Raw genomic sequence first — 19,778 nt, 5'->3', positions numbered from 1 at the left:
TATTGTGGTTATTTATTTGATTAGATTATACTTATTTGGAGGACCAGCGAAAAGGAAAGGCTCAAGTACCGGAGTAATTGCTTGATTAATTAAGGCAAGTGAATTTCTAAACCTCAGTTTAAACTTATAGATGCTTGTATTTCCGTGTCATATATACTAGGGAGTAATGAGAATTAGACTGGGTTATTGACGGTATGATTGACCTTAAAAATGGAGATGAGGGGTATAAAATGGTGATCTAATGACATGTATTGGTGGAATTGATATGTTGTGATTTTGGACATGTGAAATGACTATGTTGATGTGAGATAGGAAAAATTATTGTTGTTGTCATGTTATTATCGTGAATTATATGAACATGAATTGATTGCATTGGTTCTGACATATTGTGTTGAGACTGAAAATGATATGAAACAAAAGAGGGTCGGGCCACACGCTCCGTGGCAGGTTACATGGACAAAAATGTCCCCCATGGGTTCCGGACTGTAATTCAGCGGATGTGTACCGATAGGACAGACATGCATCATCTCATTGCATTGCATCACATTTTGTTGATAATTGTGAATTCGTGTTTACTCATTTATTGCTCGGTATATGCTGAACTTGACTTGATTTAATTCATTGATGAGACTATTGATGAGTATTCGTGGACTGTATTACTGTTATTATTGTACAAGTGTATAGTTGGGCTGGTTTTATGCAGGTTGTAGTAAGGAGGTTCGGTTGGGAGCACAAGAGTACTTGTATCTATTAAGTTTTGCTTAGTTTTAGCTATCCACTTGCTGAGTACCGTGTTGTTTGGTACTCACCCCTTGCTTCCACACTTGTGTAGGTTGTGAGTCCGGACCTACTTGATCTTCTACTGTTTTCCACTACAGCCGACATCTCTTACTCTTTTATTATGTTTTAGTCCTATTCTAGAGACGAAAACACTGTGACTGTATTTCTTTTCGTACTTCGGTAATATATTAGTGGCTTGTATACGTGACAATCAACCTTGGGAATTCGAGATTATTTATTTATCTTTGAATAAGTTAAGCCTCGCTTTATCTCAATTACTTCCGCATTCACTTTCTGTTGAGTTTTAGGCTGACTTATCTCGGTGGGTTGAGATGAGTGCCATCACATCAAATTCGGGTCGTGACAAATATATTATCATAAAAACAACGATTAATTAAGTTTGTGAATGTTATTATTAATGTTGTTAAAAATTATGTCAATATACATTAATGTAAAAAGTGGTGTATAAAAGAGAGTTTAAGGGGATATTTTAGTTATTTAATATACCTTATTTCAGGATAAGTTATCTTGAGATTACTATTCCATCTCAGAAAAGGATAACTTATTCCAGTACTAATTGTTAATTATTGAATAAGTTATCCCATCCTTTGCAACCAAATGAGTAATTAAAGGACACTTAAAAATTATCCTGAGATTAACCCCTTTTATCCATCACACCAAACGACCCCGTTATTGTTACTCTTAATTAATCATCGAGATCTATCAATCCCCTGATGTTGTCACTAGAGGTAAGAGGTGCTGAATTTAGGCCGTGAAAATATAATCTCCCAACCCACCCAAGCATGAAAGGTTTGAGCTAAACACGTAGTAATACTTAATTATTATTATTATTATTTTGACATAATTTAAAGAGCATTTTAGTCATTTCCACAGAAATAATATTTACAAACATTTCAATGCTTATTATCCCCTTCTAATACTTCAATCTAAACACATAATACTTCTAAAACTAATTTAGCATTTCAAAATACTTTTCCAATACTTGATATTAACCGGGCGGCTCCAAAGCTTTAGGTACATATAGTTTGTAAATCAATTTAGAATTACGGTAAAAACCTATAAATTTTAAATCTTAGGTCATGCAAATATATATGGGGCTATCACTGAATTTAAACAAGAGTACCACAAAACACTTACTATGTTGCTTGATCTTTTTACAAATATTGCGGCACACATATTAAATCTTCTAAAAATACATAATTTTTAAAAGATCCAACATGCACCAAATAAGATTTTTTAAAAGTCGGAGCAAGTTAACAAAATACTGGCTAGTACATAGTAGAAATTTACATAGATAATGATGGAACCCAAACAAGATTATCTACTGGAAAAAAATGACAAACAGGGGAACTTCCAGGAAGAACTTTCAACACTTTAAAAGCAACATGATCATGATTCCATTCTTTTGTATCCATATGACAAATTGCAGCAGCTTCAATTCTATCTCCATTTTCACCCAAAAGTGAAATCTTGAATAATTTATTTTCCCCTTTTTGCATATGGCAATAGAAAACAGCATAAGGGTAAGGCAAAGTATGACAAGCAACTAATTTAGGCACTAAAATCTCCTTTGGTTTTTGCAAAATTGTGTAATTTTGTAAGGAAACAGGGGATTTTTTCAAGAATTCTGTTGTGTAAATATCGAGTTTGCTATTAAATCCTAAAATTTCTCGAACCCAATCAAGCATAGATTCTAAAGAAGTAGCACAGAATTTGGATTCTCCATTCATTGCTGAGATTTCACAGTGGAAAAATGTGTCTTCCATAGCTTTTGCTTGATTTGAATCTTTAGAAAATGAGAAAAATTTAAGAAGAAAAGGAAGATTTGATGAAGAAAATGGGATTAAATTTGCTTCTTCTCTAGGAAGTAAATGAGGAGAAGTTGAAGGGTCTTTTAGGGCAAAAAAAAGAGGCATAATTTTTCCAACTTTTAAATCTTTTGGAGTAAAGAAAATATTGAGTTGTGGATTTAGAGTTTCTCTTGGAGAAGTTTTTGCAATGTCTCTGGCTCTGCTTTCACTCAGAAACTGCAAAAGAAAAAATAAATAAATTTAATCTTAGTGTAAAGCCAAAAAAAAAAAGGAATTCTCTACTATTACAGTGTTTACATCGCTTATCAACAGGGGCAGCTCGACAAGCCTAAAAAAAGCATTAGCCTTAGGCCTCTTATTTGAGGGCCTCATTTTTTAAGCAATAATAGGTTATAAGATATACTTTTTAAAAAATATTGAGTATTATTTATAAAAAATTATAAACTTTTCATATAAGGGAGAAACAATTATTAGAAATTTGACAAATCTATGATACTATATGTCTCAAGAAAGATTAAATGAACCGATTATAATAAATTTTATTTAAAAAATTAAAATTTAAAGCATCCGTTTGAATTTGGCTTTAGGACATTGATATGTGAGCCGGACTTGCTTATCAATGTATGGACAACTATTTCTTGAGCAGAATTTAATAACTGAACCAATAGATCGTTATTTCATATGAAATACAAGATCGATCATATACTATAGTTTCAACAGATTCAATTGAATTCAGTATATTATAAAAAACTTAAGTGCATATGTGAAATACAAGATCAATCATATGCAAAGGCGAATACACTTTAGTTTCACTTGAATTTCAGTATGTTATAAAAAACTTATGTGTATATGTGAAATATCACTAATAAGTTTCAACAAATAAGATAGTAATGAAACTATAAAAGTTGAACTCATTAAATTTAAATTTTGTACCTGACACAAAAGAAGGGCATGAAGAAAGATGGAAAGAGTTGGTCTAAACTCCATGGTTTGATCAGTTTTCTGCGTCTACTCTGATTGATTTGTTTCTAAAATAGATAGAAAGTGAACTTCATGTACCAGTAAGAGTTCTTTTTCTTCTGTCATAGTCATAATTTGCTCATCCTCTTTATATAACTTTGTTTTCGAATCCCTTTTACTTTTGGATTTATTTAAAAAATAATTTAAGTTTTACACATTAATTGCGTAATCTGGAGAGGATAAAATGTATAAAAATCTTAATTCTACCTCTATTTATTGAAGTGTTGTGACCATCTCATCTATAATTTTTTTTTATGAGCCAAGCACGTAGAAATTACGGTGAGATTCGATTTCGAAATGATCATCTCATTTAAAAGCTTAAGTTATTAAAAAAAATACGCTTTTATTATTTATTTGTATTCTCAACAAAATTAGACATTACTCTAACTAGCTAAAATATATTAGTAGTGTAAAAAATTTTTTATAAGAACAATGTATAAAAGTAATTTTTTTATTTAAAAAAAACAAACACTTGAAATGTTTTTTTCTTTCTTTTTCACGAAAAGCATGTGGTACTATCTTGGAAATATAAGCCAATGGGAGGAACATGCCAACTTGACAACAAAACTAAGCTTAAAACAATAATTTAATTGTTAATCTATGATTAATTTATCAAATCACATATTATCAAACAAGTCAGCGCTATGAAGAAATAATACTATTTCTGAAAACCTTTTTAAAATGTCCAAACACTTGGTCAACTAAACAGTTCAGTGGTAGCCATTGCAATCAATCATGATGTTGAAATTAAAAAAAATAAACACAGCAGATGTGTATCTGGCTCAGTTTACTACTCCCTCCCTCTTAAAATATTTTTCATAATTTCATTTTTTGAGCGTCAATTTAATCAATTTTTGAAGTTAAATATTGAATTAGATTTTAGAATCAAAATTTAAATACTCAAAAACTACACGAAAAAAACCCTTTAGTTTGATTCTCAGGAAGTTAAAAGTGATAGAAGTATTTTGGGAGTTCATAAAATAACTAAGGGGCAGTTTTTTTTTTGTAGATTTATTTATGTGAATAGTTTTAATAACACCGGTAATACACCAGTTGGTAGGAGAAATAAATAATTGAAAATTGAAGAAAACTTGTAGAAAATACAGACATTAACCATTTGAATTATGCCTAGTTGGTATTAAATTACTGCTGAAATTCAGAAAATCTTGTAATTCAAAAATATTGTCTTCCTTGTGCCTGAATCATTGGACTTCTTGAAACATCTACAGCAATTATTCACTTTATTTTAATCTTCTTACTTTTTTTGTATTTCCAACTACATGATTAAATATGAATTATGAATAAAATAAGAGTTGTCTAAGTTGACCATCATAAACCCTTAACTAATTAGGCTCATTTAAAACTATTAACTTATAATTTTTCTGTTTGGTTGCACGTACTTCTATTAACTCAATGTTGTTGATATTATAAAATTATAAATTATAATTAAAAAATTAAAATGAAGAAAATAAATTCCCTTCTTAGCTGAGGCGCGGATATCTCGCTCTTTTTAAAGAGATTCAAGCCCACTGCAGCAAATTTTTTCACCGATCCAGCAGTAGTCCTCTTGACTTGTCCCCTCCAGGATACAACAACCTTATCACAAAATGTAATTCAACAAACTCTGGACAAAAATTGAGTTTAAAACTCTACAAATAAGAACACCTTCCTTCAACTTAAAAGTCCAATTTATATAAATTATTTTAAATGCAACGAAATACACAAATAAAAATTGACATAGCAATTGAAAATTAGAATTATGAAACACAGTTAGCCAAACTATAACTAAAAAAGGTCTATTATATTTGATCAGTTAGCTATTTATGAAATTTTTCTCGTTCACTATTTTTTATCTATAATAATGAGCCAAAAAACAGAATTTCAAACACCTTTTTTAGTAATAGGAGAGAAGATTAAATTAGGATAAAATTATCTTATCTTATTATATCTTCAAGTTTTCTTGACCTTTCTCCAAGCCATCACCATTCACCACCACGTCATAGAATTCTAGTACTACATGTTTATTTTAAACCAATTACCTCTTGATCCTTAATTTGTTTCTCAATGTTACTTTTCTATCATTTCTATCGTAATTGATGTGACACTATTTGAATTGACATAAAATTTAAAAAATAAAATAAGACTTTTAAAAATTGCTATAAATTATATTATTTAAGGGTAAAAGGAGAATATTAAAATAAAATTCATTTTAATTACAGTAAAGTGATACTTTTTTTAGGAATAATACAAACAAAATGTGACTTAAATTGAGAGGGAAGAAGTAGCTATTAATCCGTGATGTTATATTTTGAGGTGAGCTTTGAAAATTCCGTGACAGTTATTGAAATGGAAATGAATTGCGTTCTGCGTCAGCAACAGCAACAGCAACAACAACACTATTTATTAGTCTAAATGATGCAAGTACTATTACTAACCATGAAATGTTGAAAGTACATTCATTTGGACTTTTGATTTGAACTCTAGTAACAAAACAGGCATACGATACAGAGCAATTTCAAATAATCTATAGTATACTCCAATATATAGGTCATTATTAGTGGATATACTATAAGACTTTTTGGACGTGCACAAGAAAATTAAAGTAACCCTTGTGTCCCATATTCCACTATACAACTGTACCACATTTTTTGGTGGTATGGTGTTTCTCTTTATCTCACTTTTTATGTGCTACGATGACTTTTGTTATGCCATATCCACAGTTGAAAACTTGTACAATCTTTAAGTCAAACTATATGCAAGAATCTAATTGAGGATATGTTTTGCTATTCTTTATCTATTATGCGCTGATGTAAATCTGTATATAGTTGACTTCATTCTATGACAACAACCTTACCTTCTCCACTAAGAAATTAAGATAAGGACAAGCTATTATAATTTATAGGGAAATTTATATAAATTCACTAGTTTAGGAGTTGTTAACTTAAATACATTCTAGTTTGTAATTTTGTGTATCTTATTAGATTTGGATGCATCCAGATACACATAGATACGTCCAGTTACATATATCTCGGAGATACATGTGATCAAAATTAGTTGTAATTTATTCTAGATGCATTGTATTCAAGAAGATTAGTATGTATCTGGGATACATAACAAATCTCGCTTACCTCTCTCGCCTCTCCCATCTCGCTCGTCACTCTCCTATAAATCTGGTATCCCGAATACATGCAAATCACACCAGATACATACAAATACAGTATCTAGTATGATTCGCATTTATTCGATATATATAAAAATCTCGCTCGCCTCCCTTCCTATCTTGCTCGTCTCTCTTCCTATTTTAGTGTATCTGATAGCAAAACTACATGTACCTAAGTATATCTTCCTCAATATATGATAGAAAACTCTTAAATAATGGTAAGATACGTAATATTTTAAAAGTATATAGTATATATGATAGGGAAGTATATATGTCTAATTATGTAGTTTTTCCTAAGTCTAAAGTTAGGAATATAATTTTTTGCAACTTCAATCTTGTTTGTCTAAAGTAATCCAAAGTGGATATATTTGTCAAAAAATAAAAATAACTTCGAATAGAAACGGAGAATTAAAAAGCAATATTCATCGACCTGTCTTTTATTTCATCCTTTATTGGAGTGATTGACACTATTAAAATGGTGGGCTAGCTAGAGGGTCCAAGTCCTTTAAAACTATCATATGTGAGAAGTCATTTTAGGTGAATGATAATTAAATATTAGTAGAACATTGTTGCTGTTTGAGCCTGTCACATTTCTTATTTGTTAGTAATGAATAATGACAAATGATAGAAAAGATTATGATTTTAATTTCTGCTTTAAAAAATGTAAACATGATTAGGTTCAATCCCCTTGGAAAAAAAAGTGTTTTTTTTGAGCTAGTGTTACTCAAAACAAGTCCAAATTAAAGGTATTGGGCACAACAAGTATGGAATGGTGCCTAACCTTACCAAATCATATGCTTCCTAAAAGTCAACTCGAATCTATTGATTTTGATTCCTGTCCTTCCTTTTTGTATAATGTTTAGGAGATGTTATTCGCGTCATTCCGATATATTTGTCTAATTTTAATTTAATTTGAAATTAAAAAAAAACAAAAATTTATACTTTTAACGCTTATAATTTTAAGCTAAAAATATATTAAATATATTTAAATATTTTTTAATTTTAAATTGTAAAAATTGATACTAAAATTTTTTTAAAAAAAGGTTATTTAAACTAAAAAAAATTGAAATGGTCAGAATAATATAACAAAATTTGACATTAAAAAAAGTGAGAAAAAGTTAGTGGTTTACAGTGCAAATTGGTTTTTGTTTGTAGATCTTGGTCTTCTATATTTTTGTGCATCTATGTGCTGTCATTTTAACTCCTGGCCTAAATAATTTAATTGCATGACAGTATATATGGCTACTTTTTATCATGTTGATTGGCCTAGACCTTTCTTTTTGGGTCCCAAACGTTGACTAACATTTTTTAGTTGGTACAATACAATCATGTTTTGTTTGTTATGATCATGACAAAAAATACTTGTAGTTTATGCGGTGAGACTAGTCAAGACTAGAAGCGGAGTCCTAATTAATCCTGTTGCCCAACGTAATTGGCATTTAAAAGGCGAAACTCTTGAATCTTAACTTGAATTTATCTTCGATAGGTGTCTTTGATTTTAGTAATTTCAAAGTTAAGAATCGGAATATAGCATAGCCTATCATCATACTAAAATAAAATATGAGTTTATAAGTGCAATCGTTATCATAGTTAATAAGATTGAAACTGCTAGACCAAAAATTGTATGTAGAGGACAATTCTCCCATTAAACTGGGCATACACCAAACAGTGACAGATTACGCATGCAAGAATTGAATTCATATGAAACCTAGAATTTTTAACGTGGAGGATAAATTTATATATGAAAATTCACAAAAACTATAATAAATAGCATGTTTGAATATGTGTTAAAAAATAAGTGATTCAATACAGAAACTTTCAAGAATGAACTGATAGAATTTATATTCTGAATTCATCTTTAATTTCAACGCTATACAAGTGGACGAATACAATATATTAGGGCGCTTATGAAAATCATGTCGTGGAAACTCAACGAAATGACCCCGTAACTTTACTCACGATGTCATTCCCTTTGTCAGACAACTTCTTGTTTACGAGATCAAACTTCAACATTATCTTCTTCTGGAATATTAAAGCCTAGGAATACATATAATAATTTCAGTCACTAAGATGTGTCAATTAATCATCCAAGAATAGAGAAGTTATGTCTCCAATGTAAAACTCAATATTATTTTGTCGTCCTCCTAAGATTTTATAAAAGGTCGATTTTGTAGGTCGATCAATTATTTGAAGTTTATAATTTTTTATAACAATTTTAAGATGATGATAATGATGATGATAATAATAATAATAATTAAATTCAATTATAATGCATACTATTCATCATATTCTTGTAAATAGTATTAGAATTTGCACGTTTGCGCGAAAAATTAACATTTACTTACGATTTGGGAAGCAGGGACTTGTAAATGTTATTAATACTACTGCATATTCACTCATTTCTGTAGCTTTTTTTTTTTTAAAAAAAAAAACACTCATTTTCTATAGCTAAAATAATGTTGTATATAGTTAACTACTTTGTTTGTAGTAATTTATTGTCTTCTTTGTTTATAATGACACAAATGGTGATTGATTTTGGCTTTTCTCTTTTTAAAAAGATTATTTCGTCTTTTGTGGTGAATACACTTTGGCAAATTTACAACAATAACAACTGCATATTCGGTATAGTCTCGAGATTTGGATAGGGTAGATTGTACAGAGATTTTACCTTTATATCAAAGATAGAGAAATTAGTACTGATAGAGCTTCGACTCAAAGACAAAAACATCCTATAAAGAAACGTAATTAAATAGTAATAAAAATAATAGATAGTAGCAAAACATTACAACAACAAATAAACTTTGGCAATTTTTATTTTTATTTGTATATTTTGGTGGTTATTAGATTTTGACAATTTTTAAATTCACAGGTTTTATTTATAATTTTAATTTCATTTTTTGTGGTGATTACACTTCGACAGTTTTGCAATTTCAATTGTCAGTATTGCCAAACATTGTTCCATTCTATCTTAGAAGAAACTAATCAAAACCTTAAACAACTGTGAAGGGGTTAAATTCTTTAAGAAAACACAGTTTTCTATGGCCTTGAAACACTACTTTTCTTTGATTATTTTCGTTTATGTTTATATTTTGATGGTAGAAATATCAATATTTTAGTTACTATCTCAAGTTAAAATATAATTATAATTAAATTTAATTACAATCAAATATCTATAGATATTTAGTATATTTATTTAGTACATATATAAAATGTAATTAAAAAAATAATGTATTCTCATCACTTTAATTTATTTCTTATTTTAAATTTTAAAGAGTAATCGACAGCTTAGGAGATCGGAAGAACTATCCATCATATTCTTTTAATTTCCTTTGTTATTTTCCTTCCTTCGAAAATCATGTTCGATAACACAAGTTTTTATAGATTTGCGATAATTTTTTAAAAATTTCTTTAATGTTTATAGACATTTAATATATTTATTGATACATTTATAAAATGTAAACAAGAATTGATGTATTCTCATCCCTTTTTATTTATTTCTTAATTTTAAAGAGAAACTGATAACTTAAGAGATCAGAAGAACTATCCATCATATTCTTTTAATTTTCCATTTTTCTTTTCCTGCTTTCAAATGTGTTAAAAACATATTTTATTTGGTCATTGTGCAGAGTCTATAAATAGGAAGTCAGACATTAGAAAGTTTACAAATTTTACAAACTCAAAGAGTGCTTCAACAATATGAGATCTCTCTCTATTTTCTTCTTCCTCCTCCTATCTCTTACTTTGGTAATTATTCCTTCTACTTCCTCTTCTCTAATATTCCCTTCGCACGATTTCTAGATTTAAATAAGTGCATTTTACATTCCCTTCGCACGATTTCGAGATTTAAATAAATACATTTTACGTAGTTTTTAAATATATAAATTCTATATATGTCAAAAAAAATTAAGATTTTATGTCTGAATTCATGATTAAAATTAAATTGTTTGACTCTCAAAATTTGAACTGTACCACATAAATTGAGACTGATGGAGTGATAATTTACGAATTTAATTTTACTTAATTTTGTGTCCTCCTTTATTTAATTTAATTTTTTTTCAGTTGGGGTATGTAATTAGTGATGGTCCAGAAGAATATTGGAAGAGCAAAATGAATGGAGATCCTATGCCTAAAGCACTCAAGGACCTTCTTAATGATCAATATCAAGATTTTCCAGTAGAAAGGAACAAATATCTTAGAGATTTTGATTTGAAGGCTAATATTATTATTTATCATAATGATGTTGATATATATCCAAAAAGATCCAGGCCTACTCCTAAGGATGATCATTTTTCAGAAACAAAAGAAGAAGAAGAAGATCAAAGGAGAAAAACTGTAGATCCATGAAATTAATTAAGCTTAATTATATACGTCTTTTTTTTTTTTGAATGTTATGTTTCTTAATTACTTAGTTAATTACAGTATTAAGCTTCTTGTTGATTAATTAGCTGTTGTTTAGTTGCTATTTGTAATTATACCTAAGTAAATAAAAAATTATCAGTTTGTACTATTAAAAAACACTACAACTCGCTTTTCTTCATTTATAAATAACAACACATTAGAGCGACTCGTTGCATTTAGGTAAAAACGCCGTCGTTGGTCCGTCGCTTCGTAGTTAACAAAAAATTATCGCCAAGTAGGATTAACAATGGATTTTGCTGTTTAGCTATAAAATCAGTTCATCGCTAAATTTAATTTTTTTAATAGTAGCTAATTTGGAGATGAGTTATGTGTGTATTAAATGTTATATAAGCTATGGATAATGTTTGGTAGATGGTTAGGAATTAAGTATTTATGTATAAATTAATTCGGTGATTGATTTGCAATTTAGAAACTAGCATAATTAATATACGTATAAGTTATGACTTATGAGGGAATTTAGTTAAATAGAAGGTGGAATAACTAGTAATACTTAAATAACTAATTCATGCATAACTAATCTCTGCATAAAATAATATATAGATTCACTCGTAACGAATATTAATATTATTAATACATGCATAACTTTAACCATCTATCAAATGACAATATCTAGAAATTATTGTAATTTTTTTCACTGTCATTACAGAGATTATTAAATAATGTAAAATCTGGACATAACTAATGTGAAATTTGAAGAAAAGTAGTAGATTTATTTTCAAGTTAAAAATTACATATGAGAATTCAAGTTGTCTTTGAACTTCAGTTTAATCCGATCTTCTCCTTTGTATGCGAATGTCTTGCACTGTGTATGGACTCTCATACAACTTTTGTATATAAGAATGATCAACGTCATTCTTCATCTTGCTTCGGAAGCTAAGATTTATGTCCTCCTCTGCGTATGTCGGGACTCCTCGTTGAATCCCAACTCCACCAATTATGGCTTTTGTAAAAATAAAAATAAAAATTATGTTATGTTTAAATATAAATACAAATTGAAATTATTTTTTTAAAATTTTGTGAGTGATTAATTTAGAACAAAAATTATGAAAACAACTCTTCGAAGATTTTCAAAATCCAAAAAAATTATAACAATCTATGTCGAAACAATCCCAAAAAACAATTTTAAAAAATAAGTTGAATCTGGAACGATGGGTACACATAGTTCCAGATATCAATTTGATTAAAATATATTGTTGACTTCCTAATGGCTTTAAGCCGGCTATCTTTAAATTTAAAATATAAAAAAAGAATCAATCCAACTTAATGACACCAAACCAAATTGCAAAATAATAGAATAAATTCATAAATTAATAAACAAACTTTAGGAACACCAGATTGACTTTAGTTTTAGAATCACACTTCCTATTGTACTAGTTGCATTTTCAATTCTCGTTCATTAAAAAAACTTACTTTTAATATGTGTTTAGAAATTAAACAGATAAAATTAAATCATTCAAGATTAGTACTTTTCTAAAATGTAACTGATTATTCATTTGAATGTAAAACATAACTCAACGAATTGGGGTTACCTTCTTCTTCTTTTTTCGCAAAAATGCAGAAAAAAAGGAATATCGTGGTGTAGGTTTAGTATTTTTGTTAACATGTTATAGCAGGCTAATTATTATTTCTATCGATCAAAATTTTTATCTCTAAAAATTACCCATGTTCATTTTGATGGGTAAATATGAGTTAATCTACTAATAATAAGAATATATTTAGGATCAAAATCAAATTGAAGGTAAATTTATTCTATTTTTCATAATTAAGGAGTAAATTTGAATCGATTCAATAATGATAAGAACATATTTGGAATTAAAGTTTAAATAAGGGCAAATTTGCCCTCTTTCTCCTAGTTGAAGGACATTTTTGATCATTTAAATAATTATATAGATAACTACATAGATCAAGATATTTTAAAAATTCGACTTCTAAACTAAAAAAATAAAATCCTTAGCCTTATGACTGTTTTTAAAAATAATAATAAAAAAGATGTATGAATTTAAATTATAAAATACCATTTTTTACATCTGAAAAATTCGTGCAATGATCCAACTCATTTCTAGCCGTTGATTTAAGATTAAGGGGGTTTATTATCCCATTCAAAAAGTGAAGCGGTATTATTTCTCAAACACAAAATGTCAAGGGCATTTAGTGATATTTTTTAAAATTGTTACCAATTTACAATATGGAAAATATATTACTATCTCAATTTATGTGGTTAGTCAAAAAAAATTTATCAAAATTTCTTTAAATGTCCTTTGATGTATTAAAATTTATATTAGTATTTTTTAATGTAGTTTTTTAATATATCAAAAAATTAAAGTTTCTATGTTCAATTTGATTCACGTCAAAATTTAAATATTTGAATCTTGAAATTTTCCAAATGAGTAACCTGCTCCCTTCGTTTCATATTATATTGGTCTTCATACTAAACATAGTTATTTTAATTTACTTATTCAATTTATGAAATTAAAAGAATTTTATTATATTTTTTCTTTTTACGCTTAGTATTAAATAACTAAAATTCAAAATTAAAAATATCATTAATAAGATTAATCTTGTAGATTGAATACGTACTATTAGTAGGGTGGTTCATAGTTATGGTTTAAAATTAAACTGAACCGCAATTTGAACTAAACTGATTAAAAAGTGGATATTTGGTTTGATTTGGTTTAAATTTTGAAAACCGATATTATTTGATTTGATTTGGGGTTTACTAACAAAAATCAAAAAATAACCAAACTGAACCTAGAAATGATATATATATATATATATATATATATATATATATTTTATAGTTATTTTTATATTATTCATAAATAAAATATAATTATTTTGTTAAATTTTCATTAACTCAAGGCTTTAACTTTACAATTTTCTCAAGCCCAACACTTAAATTTTTGTATATAATTTTTATGTAACTCCTCTCTCGGATAGTTCCTCAATTGCTGAGTTTGGGGTTATTTTTTGACTATAAAGATTTGATCTTTTGATTTTTGGTATATATAATAACTTTAATATTGATTAACTAAATCACTTTGTTTGTGTAATAACAACACTTGTATTGATTATATGAATCCAAAGTAGCTTTTATGTGGATTGTTCATGTATTAGGTGTCTATTTCTATTGAGATGCATATTTTTTCAACAAACTTATTATTTCAAATCGAAAAAATCGAACCCATCCGACAATAATCAAATCAACGATTTTTTTTGATTGGATTTTATAAATTTAAAAACCAACTAGGTAATTTGACTTTCTTTTTAATCTATAATCGATCCAAATCGAATCATCAACATCCCAAACCCTAACTATTAGTTAATCTATTTTCCTAATTAAATACGTACCTAACCAAATAAAAAAAAGGCGCGGCGGGTGTTTCGCAATGACATGTGGATATTATTAGCGAAAAAAAAGAAGAAAAGATACAATCCCAACTCGTTTAGGATTCAAAACGCAATTACTATAGCATTAGGGTTTTTTAACACAGCGCCAAATCGATCAAGCAACAATTTTTCCGTCGATCGGAATGGCGGCGGAGGAGGAATTCCGGTTGTACAATATAATGACGAAGCAGACGGAGCTTTTCAATGGAAGGAACCAGGGAAGGTGAAAGATATATGTGTGCGGCGTTACACCGTAAAGGTTCATATTTATATACATAATAAATAACGGCTTTGGCTGAAAGCCTAGGCCATTCAGCTGCGCCCTACATGGGCGCCTTTGACATTCTCTACAGGTACCTGAAACACTTACAATATGATGCTTACATCTGCAATTTTACTGATATTGATGATAATGTAATCCGTCAGGCTAAAGATATTGGAGAAGATGATGATCCTGTTGCTCTGAATGGTGGATTTAGCCGGGAATTTCTAAGAGACATGGATGATCTTAAGATATTGAGAATCAAAGCAAACTTGGATCTCCAATGCCTTCCGCCGCGTGTTACCCAACATATGGAGCAGAGTATTGATATGATTGTACCTTATCAAAAATAAAATATTCATATGATTGCTAAGATTATGACTAATGGATGTGCATACATATTGATGGAGGTGTTTATTTCTCTGTCGATAGTTTTCCGGAGTATGGTCGTGGATTATCTGTCGGACGAAAATTAGAAGATAACATTGCTGGAAAACTAGTTGTATTTTATTCGATAAAGTGAAATCCTGCTGATTTTGCCTTGTGGAAGGCTGCAAAGCCTGGTGAACCAAGTTGGGAAAGCCCTTGGGGTCCTGGAAGACCGGGTTGGCATATTGAATGCAGTGCAATGACCGCACACTATCTAACACGTTCCTTTGATGTACATGGTAGTGATCTGGTGGAATTGACCTGATTTTTCCACACCATGAGAATGAGATCGCTGAGAATCTCTCTGCTTGTCCAGAGAGTAATGTTAGCTACTGGATGCATAATGGTTTTGTGACCAAAAATGGTGAGAAGATGTCGAAATCTTTAGGGAACTTTTTCACTATACGTGAGGTTACTGAATTGTACAATCCCCTTGCATTAAGGTACTTCTTGTTGGGGACACACTATCGCTCTCCAGTTTACTACTCAGTATCACAGATAGAAAATGCTTCAGAATCTGTGTTCTACATTTATCAGACCTTACAGGATTGTGAACAAGCCTTGTCATCATGAATTGTACTAAACGGGGTGGCTGCACCTGTTGTTAGAAATCAGGCCCCAGAATGCATCAACAGGCTGCATAATGATTTGGAAACAAGTGTTGTTGATGATTTGCGTCACCTACAATGTTAAAAGATGCTCTTCAGGATGCCCTTAAACTTATAAATACTGATTTGAAAAACCCACAACAGTTATCTGTTGTTTTGTCCCTAACTGAGATCTCAAAAGAAGTGAAGGCAGTGCTAGATGTCCTTGGTTTGCTCGCTGCTGGTTCAACTCGTGCTGAGGTTTTGCAGCAGTTGAAAGAGGTATGTTTATGTAGTTTGCGATCTGTGTTCTGTGAAAACTCTTTAAACTTTATGACAACAAATCAAGTTATTGTTTTATTAAGACCAGCTACTGTAAAGAAATCTAGACAATAGTTACACTGGAAAAACAGGAAAAGATACATAAATTTATTAACAGATAAGGCACTAGTGAAGTAAAAGCTACTGCCAACATGGGGAGACTGTTCTTCAAAGCACTTGCTGTGGTAATTTTTGGAACCCTCACTAGATTATCCGATGGAATAATGTAACAGATAGTGGATGTTCCTGGTAATATACCGGGCACTCAGAAAGTTACATGAAATGGACTCCATTCAGAGGTATCCAAATGACAAACTGCAATTGCTTCCACTCTATCACCATTTTCACCACTAACAAAACCTTGAATACCTTGCTCTTGCTAATTGTGTAATGACAGTAGAAAATCGCATAAACATAAGGCATGGTATGACAACTTCTTGCGGAGCATCCAAGATACTATACTTTTTTTGCAGGGGAGTTGAGTTTGAAACATGAGCTTTGATTTGGGTTTTTTCCTCCCATGATTTCTTTCACAAAATCAAGCATTGCCTGTGAGGATGTGGCACAGTGCTTTGTCTCTCCCTTTATAGGTGAAGCTTCACATTCTCTCAATTTATCTTCATGGCTTTAGCTTTAGCTTGTAGAGAGTATTGAAAGAACGAGAACCATTGAAGGGAAGTATTGAAGCTTGTCAAAATTCTTATCTGAGTTCTTCTATGATTATTCTTTCTTTGTTATAGCTTTGTTCTGCCTGTTAATAGAAGGTTATCTGGTAAATTATGTTTTATAGCTCATTGCTTCTGGATCTGAATCCAAAAATCCTTGTAACTTAAATTTATGACACATTGCAATGCATAATTACAATTTCGTCAATTGAATGCTACTAACTGTGTGTTGATCGTTCACAATTATCATTAGCAATAGATCTATTACATCCTGTAATTTTACTTTGAATTGGAATCAAAATATGAAACAAGCTATATATTCATTGTGGTGTCTTGACATTGTGATGTCTATTAGTACAATGCTTTCTTCTTGCATTTAGTAACAGGTTCTTTAATGTTTCTAATCAGCACTTTTGAGTTGCAATCTTTTTTGTGTGAACTCTAAATTTTATGACAATGAATGTTGTGGAAGTTCCATTACCAGAAAATCTTATTGTTTTATTTGGATCTCACCACAGGAAAGGAAGCTGAACAAGAGGTACACGGACACAGTACAGAAAAGATACATGAAAATATTACTAGTAAGCATACATGCAATAACAGGTAGTAATAAAACACTAGCCAACAAAAGCTGCTATCGACATGGAGGGACTGCTCCTTCAAATCACTTGTGCAGTGGCGATTTTTGGAACCCAGACTAGATTATCTGATGGAAAAAAGTGACAGATAGGGGATGTTCCTGGTAATATACCGAGCAATTGGAAAGATGCATGAGATGGACTCCACTCAGAGGTATCCAAATGACAAACAGCAATTGCTTCCACTCTATCACCATTTTCACCCCCTAATGAAACCTTGAACACTTTGCTCTTGCTAATTGTGTAATGACAGTAGAAAATCGCGTAAGCGTAAGGCATGGTATGACATGCCACCATCTTAGGAGTTTCTACTTCTTGTGGAGCATCTAAAATAGTATACTTTTGCAGTGGCGGGGTAGAGTTTGAGAAATGAGTTGTGGACAGAGCTTTGAATTGGTTTTTTTCTCCCATGATTCCTTGAACAAAATCAAGCATTGCCTCCGCGGATGTGGCACAGTACTTTGTCTCTCCCTTTATAGGTGGAGCCTCACATTCTCTCAATGTGTCTTCCATAGCCTTTCCCTGTGGAGAGTTTCGAGAGAATGAGAAATGTTGGAGGAGGTTTGGGAGTTCCTTTTGTGAAAATGGAATGGATTCAGCTTCTTCTCTAGGTAAGAAACTCGGAGAAGAAGAAAGATCCCTTCTTGGGAAGGAGACAGTTATTGTTTTCCCTAACTTTAGATCATCTATAAGGAAGAAAACTCTTAGAGAAGGATCTATATGATCCATATGGGATGATGAATGGATATGAGCCTTCTCTGTTTTTGCTTGTTGATGCTTATTTTCTCCTTGTTTCTCGTGAATCCAAAGATGTGAATTCTCTTTTTTTGGTTGTTGATGCTTGTTTTCTCCTTGTTTGTCACTCTCGTCTTGTCGAGTTTGTTGAGCATTTTCTCCTTGGTTATTGTATATCCAATTGTAATTATCAACCTTGTTTTCATGATTAATGTTATGTGATGATAAATGAACTCGGGCATTCTCTTTCTTGATTTTGTGATTGCCCTGCTGAAAATCTTCACCTTGGTTATTGTATATCCATAAATAAGTGTCATCCTTATTTTCAAGATTCTTGTTATTTGATGATGGATGAACTTGTACATTCTCACTTGCTGTTTTGTGATAACCATTTTCTCCTTGTTTATCATAAATCCAGAAATAGACACTAGTCTTTTGGACATCTTCATCTGGAATTGGGAAGTTCAATCTTTTGTCCTGCAGGTTCCCTTCAACCATTTTCCTAGCTTCTGTTCCATAAGCAACCTGCCAACATATATATGAATGCTCTTAACATTTAAATCATACTTTGTATAAGTAACAAACCATTAATAATACCATTAAGACTGAAGAAAATAGAGTAAAAATTACCAGCAGAATTAGGGAGAGAATACAAAAACCAAGCTTAAGATCCATTTGTTTTTCTGTTGAATCTTACAGAAAACTTTCCTGACGTAGATAAATAATTAGTGGATACGTAAAATGACCCCCCACCCCCACCCCACCTAAAAAGACAAAAAAATAAATAATAATACTAAGAGTGCAAATATTTGGACAATCAAGATGGCCCTGTTTATTGATCTGATTGGAAATAATGCAGTTAGTTGCATATTTTAGTCTATTCTTAGATGGACTGTTGTGGCAAGTGTCAATTTAATATGGTCAGTGTATCAGCAAGTTTCTGTGTAATGTCATCATCAATTATCAAGAACGTCCAATTGAAGATGATATCATGCAAATATAATATATCTATCAATGCCTGTTCAAATAATATATATCGTGAACCACATGAGAGAGGGACATATTTGCCTCAATATATGCTTGAGGGGTTACCCCGAAAGGACAGAATATATTTGAAATTTTCATAAAATTCAAAAGCTAACATTTTATCCAAGATTTTGATAATTATCTAAGCCTAATAATATGTGTAGATGTTGATAAATGTGAAATCTTACCCATAGAACAGCAATGAATAGAGAGTAAACACGGTAAAACGTGTATGGAGTGTTATGTTGGACAAAGTGTAAAATTAATTTCATCTTTATAAGAAAAAAATCAATTTTAGTAAAAGAGGAGTCACCACTTAATTTTTTAAAGAAATTAAGAAAACTTAATTTAAAAGACCCTAACAGATTTAAGTCTTAAAAAGTTAGAGAAAAGGGTACGAGGTTCATATTACTATTTTAAGAAGGTTTTAACACTTAAAATAGCCGCTAACATGCGGTTGTCCGATGATTTGAAAATTATTTGACTAACTTTGGAAAAATGTGTTAATTTGAAAGAA

At 30.4% G+C, this 19,778-nt stretch overlaps 3 protein-coding genes and 1 pseudogene across 3 annotated transcripts; 2 read left to right on the top strand and 2 right to left on the bottom strand.

Annotated features, from left to right (window-relative positions):
• Positions 1–1,880: 1,880 nt before the first annotated feature.
• LOC129884491 (BURP domain protein USPL1-like) lies at positions 1,881–3,705 on the bottom strand. Its single transcript, XM_055958784.1, has 2 exons — positions 3,546–3,705; positions 1,881–2,828 (listed from the first exon to the last, which is right to left on the bottom strand). Exons 1-2 carry the CDS (start codon positions 3,597–3,599, stop codon positions 2,088–2,090), a joined length of 795 nt encoding a protein of 264 aa, XP_055814759.1. The 5' UTR covers positions 3,600–3,705; the 3' UTR covers positions 1,881–2,087.
• Positions 3,706–10,454: 6,749 nt separating this feature from the next.
• LOC129884490 (uncharacterized) lies at positions 10,455–11,291 on the top strand. Its single transcript, XM_055958783.1, has 2 exons — positions 10,455–10,536; positions 10,852–11,291. Exons 1-2 carry the CDS (start codon positions 10,489–10,491, stop codon positions 11,134–11,136), a joined length of 333 nt encoding a protein of 110 aa, XP_055814758.1. The 5' UTR covers positions 10,455–10,488; the 3' UTR covers positions 11,137–11,291.
• Positions 11,292–14,595: 3,304 nt separating this feature from the next.
• LOC129885461 (cysteine--tRNA ligase CPS1 homolog, chloroplastic/mitochondrial-like) lies at positions 14,596–17,467 on the top strand (annotated as a pseudogene).
• LOC129885460 (BURP domain protein USPL1-like) lies at positions 17,340–18,973 on the bottom strand. Its single transcript, XM_055959741.1, has 2 exons — positions 18,866–18,973; positions 17,340–18,760 (listed from the first exon to the last, which is right to left on the bottom strand). The coding sequence occupies exons 1-2, from the start codon at positions 18,908–18,910 to the stop codon at positions 17,522–17,524; spliced, it is 1,284 nt and encodes a 427-aa protein (XP_055815716.1). The 5' UTR covers positions 18,911–18,973; the 3' UTR covers positions 17,340–17,521.
• Between the last annotated feature and the right edge of the window lie 805 nt (positions 18,974–19,778).

The sequence above is a fragment of the Solanum dulcamara genome, chromosome 4 (assembly GCF_947179165.1).
Source record: "Solanum dulcamara chromosome 4, daSolDulc1.2, whole genome shotgun sequence".
NCBI classification, from domain to species: Eukaryota; Viridiplantae; Streptophyta; class Magnoliopsida; order Solanales; family Solanaceae; genus Solanum; species Solanum dulcamara.
Note: the sequence above shows the minus strand (reverse complement) of the source record. Positions and strands in the feature narration are given on the sequence as shown.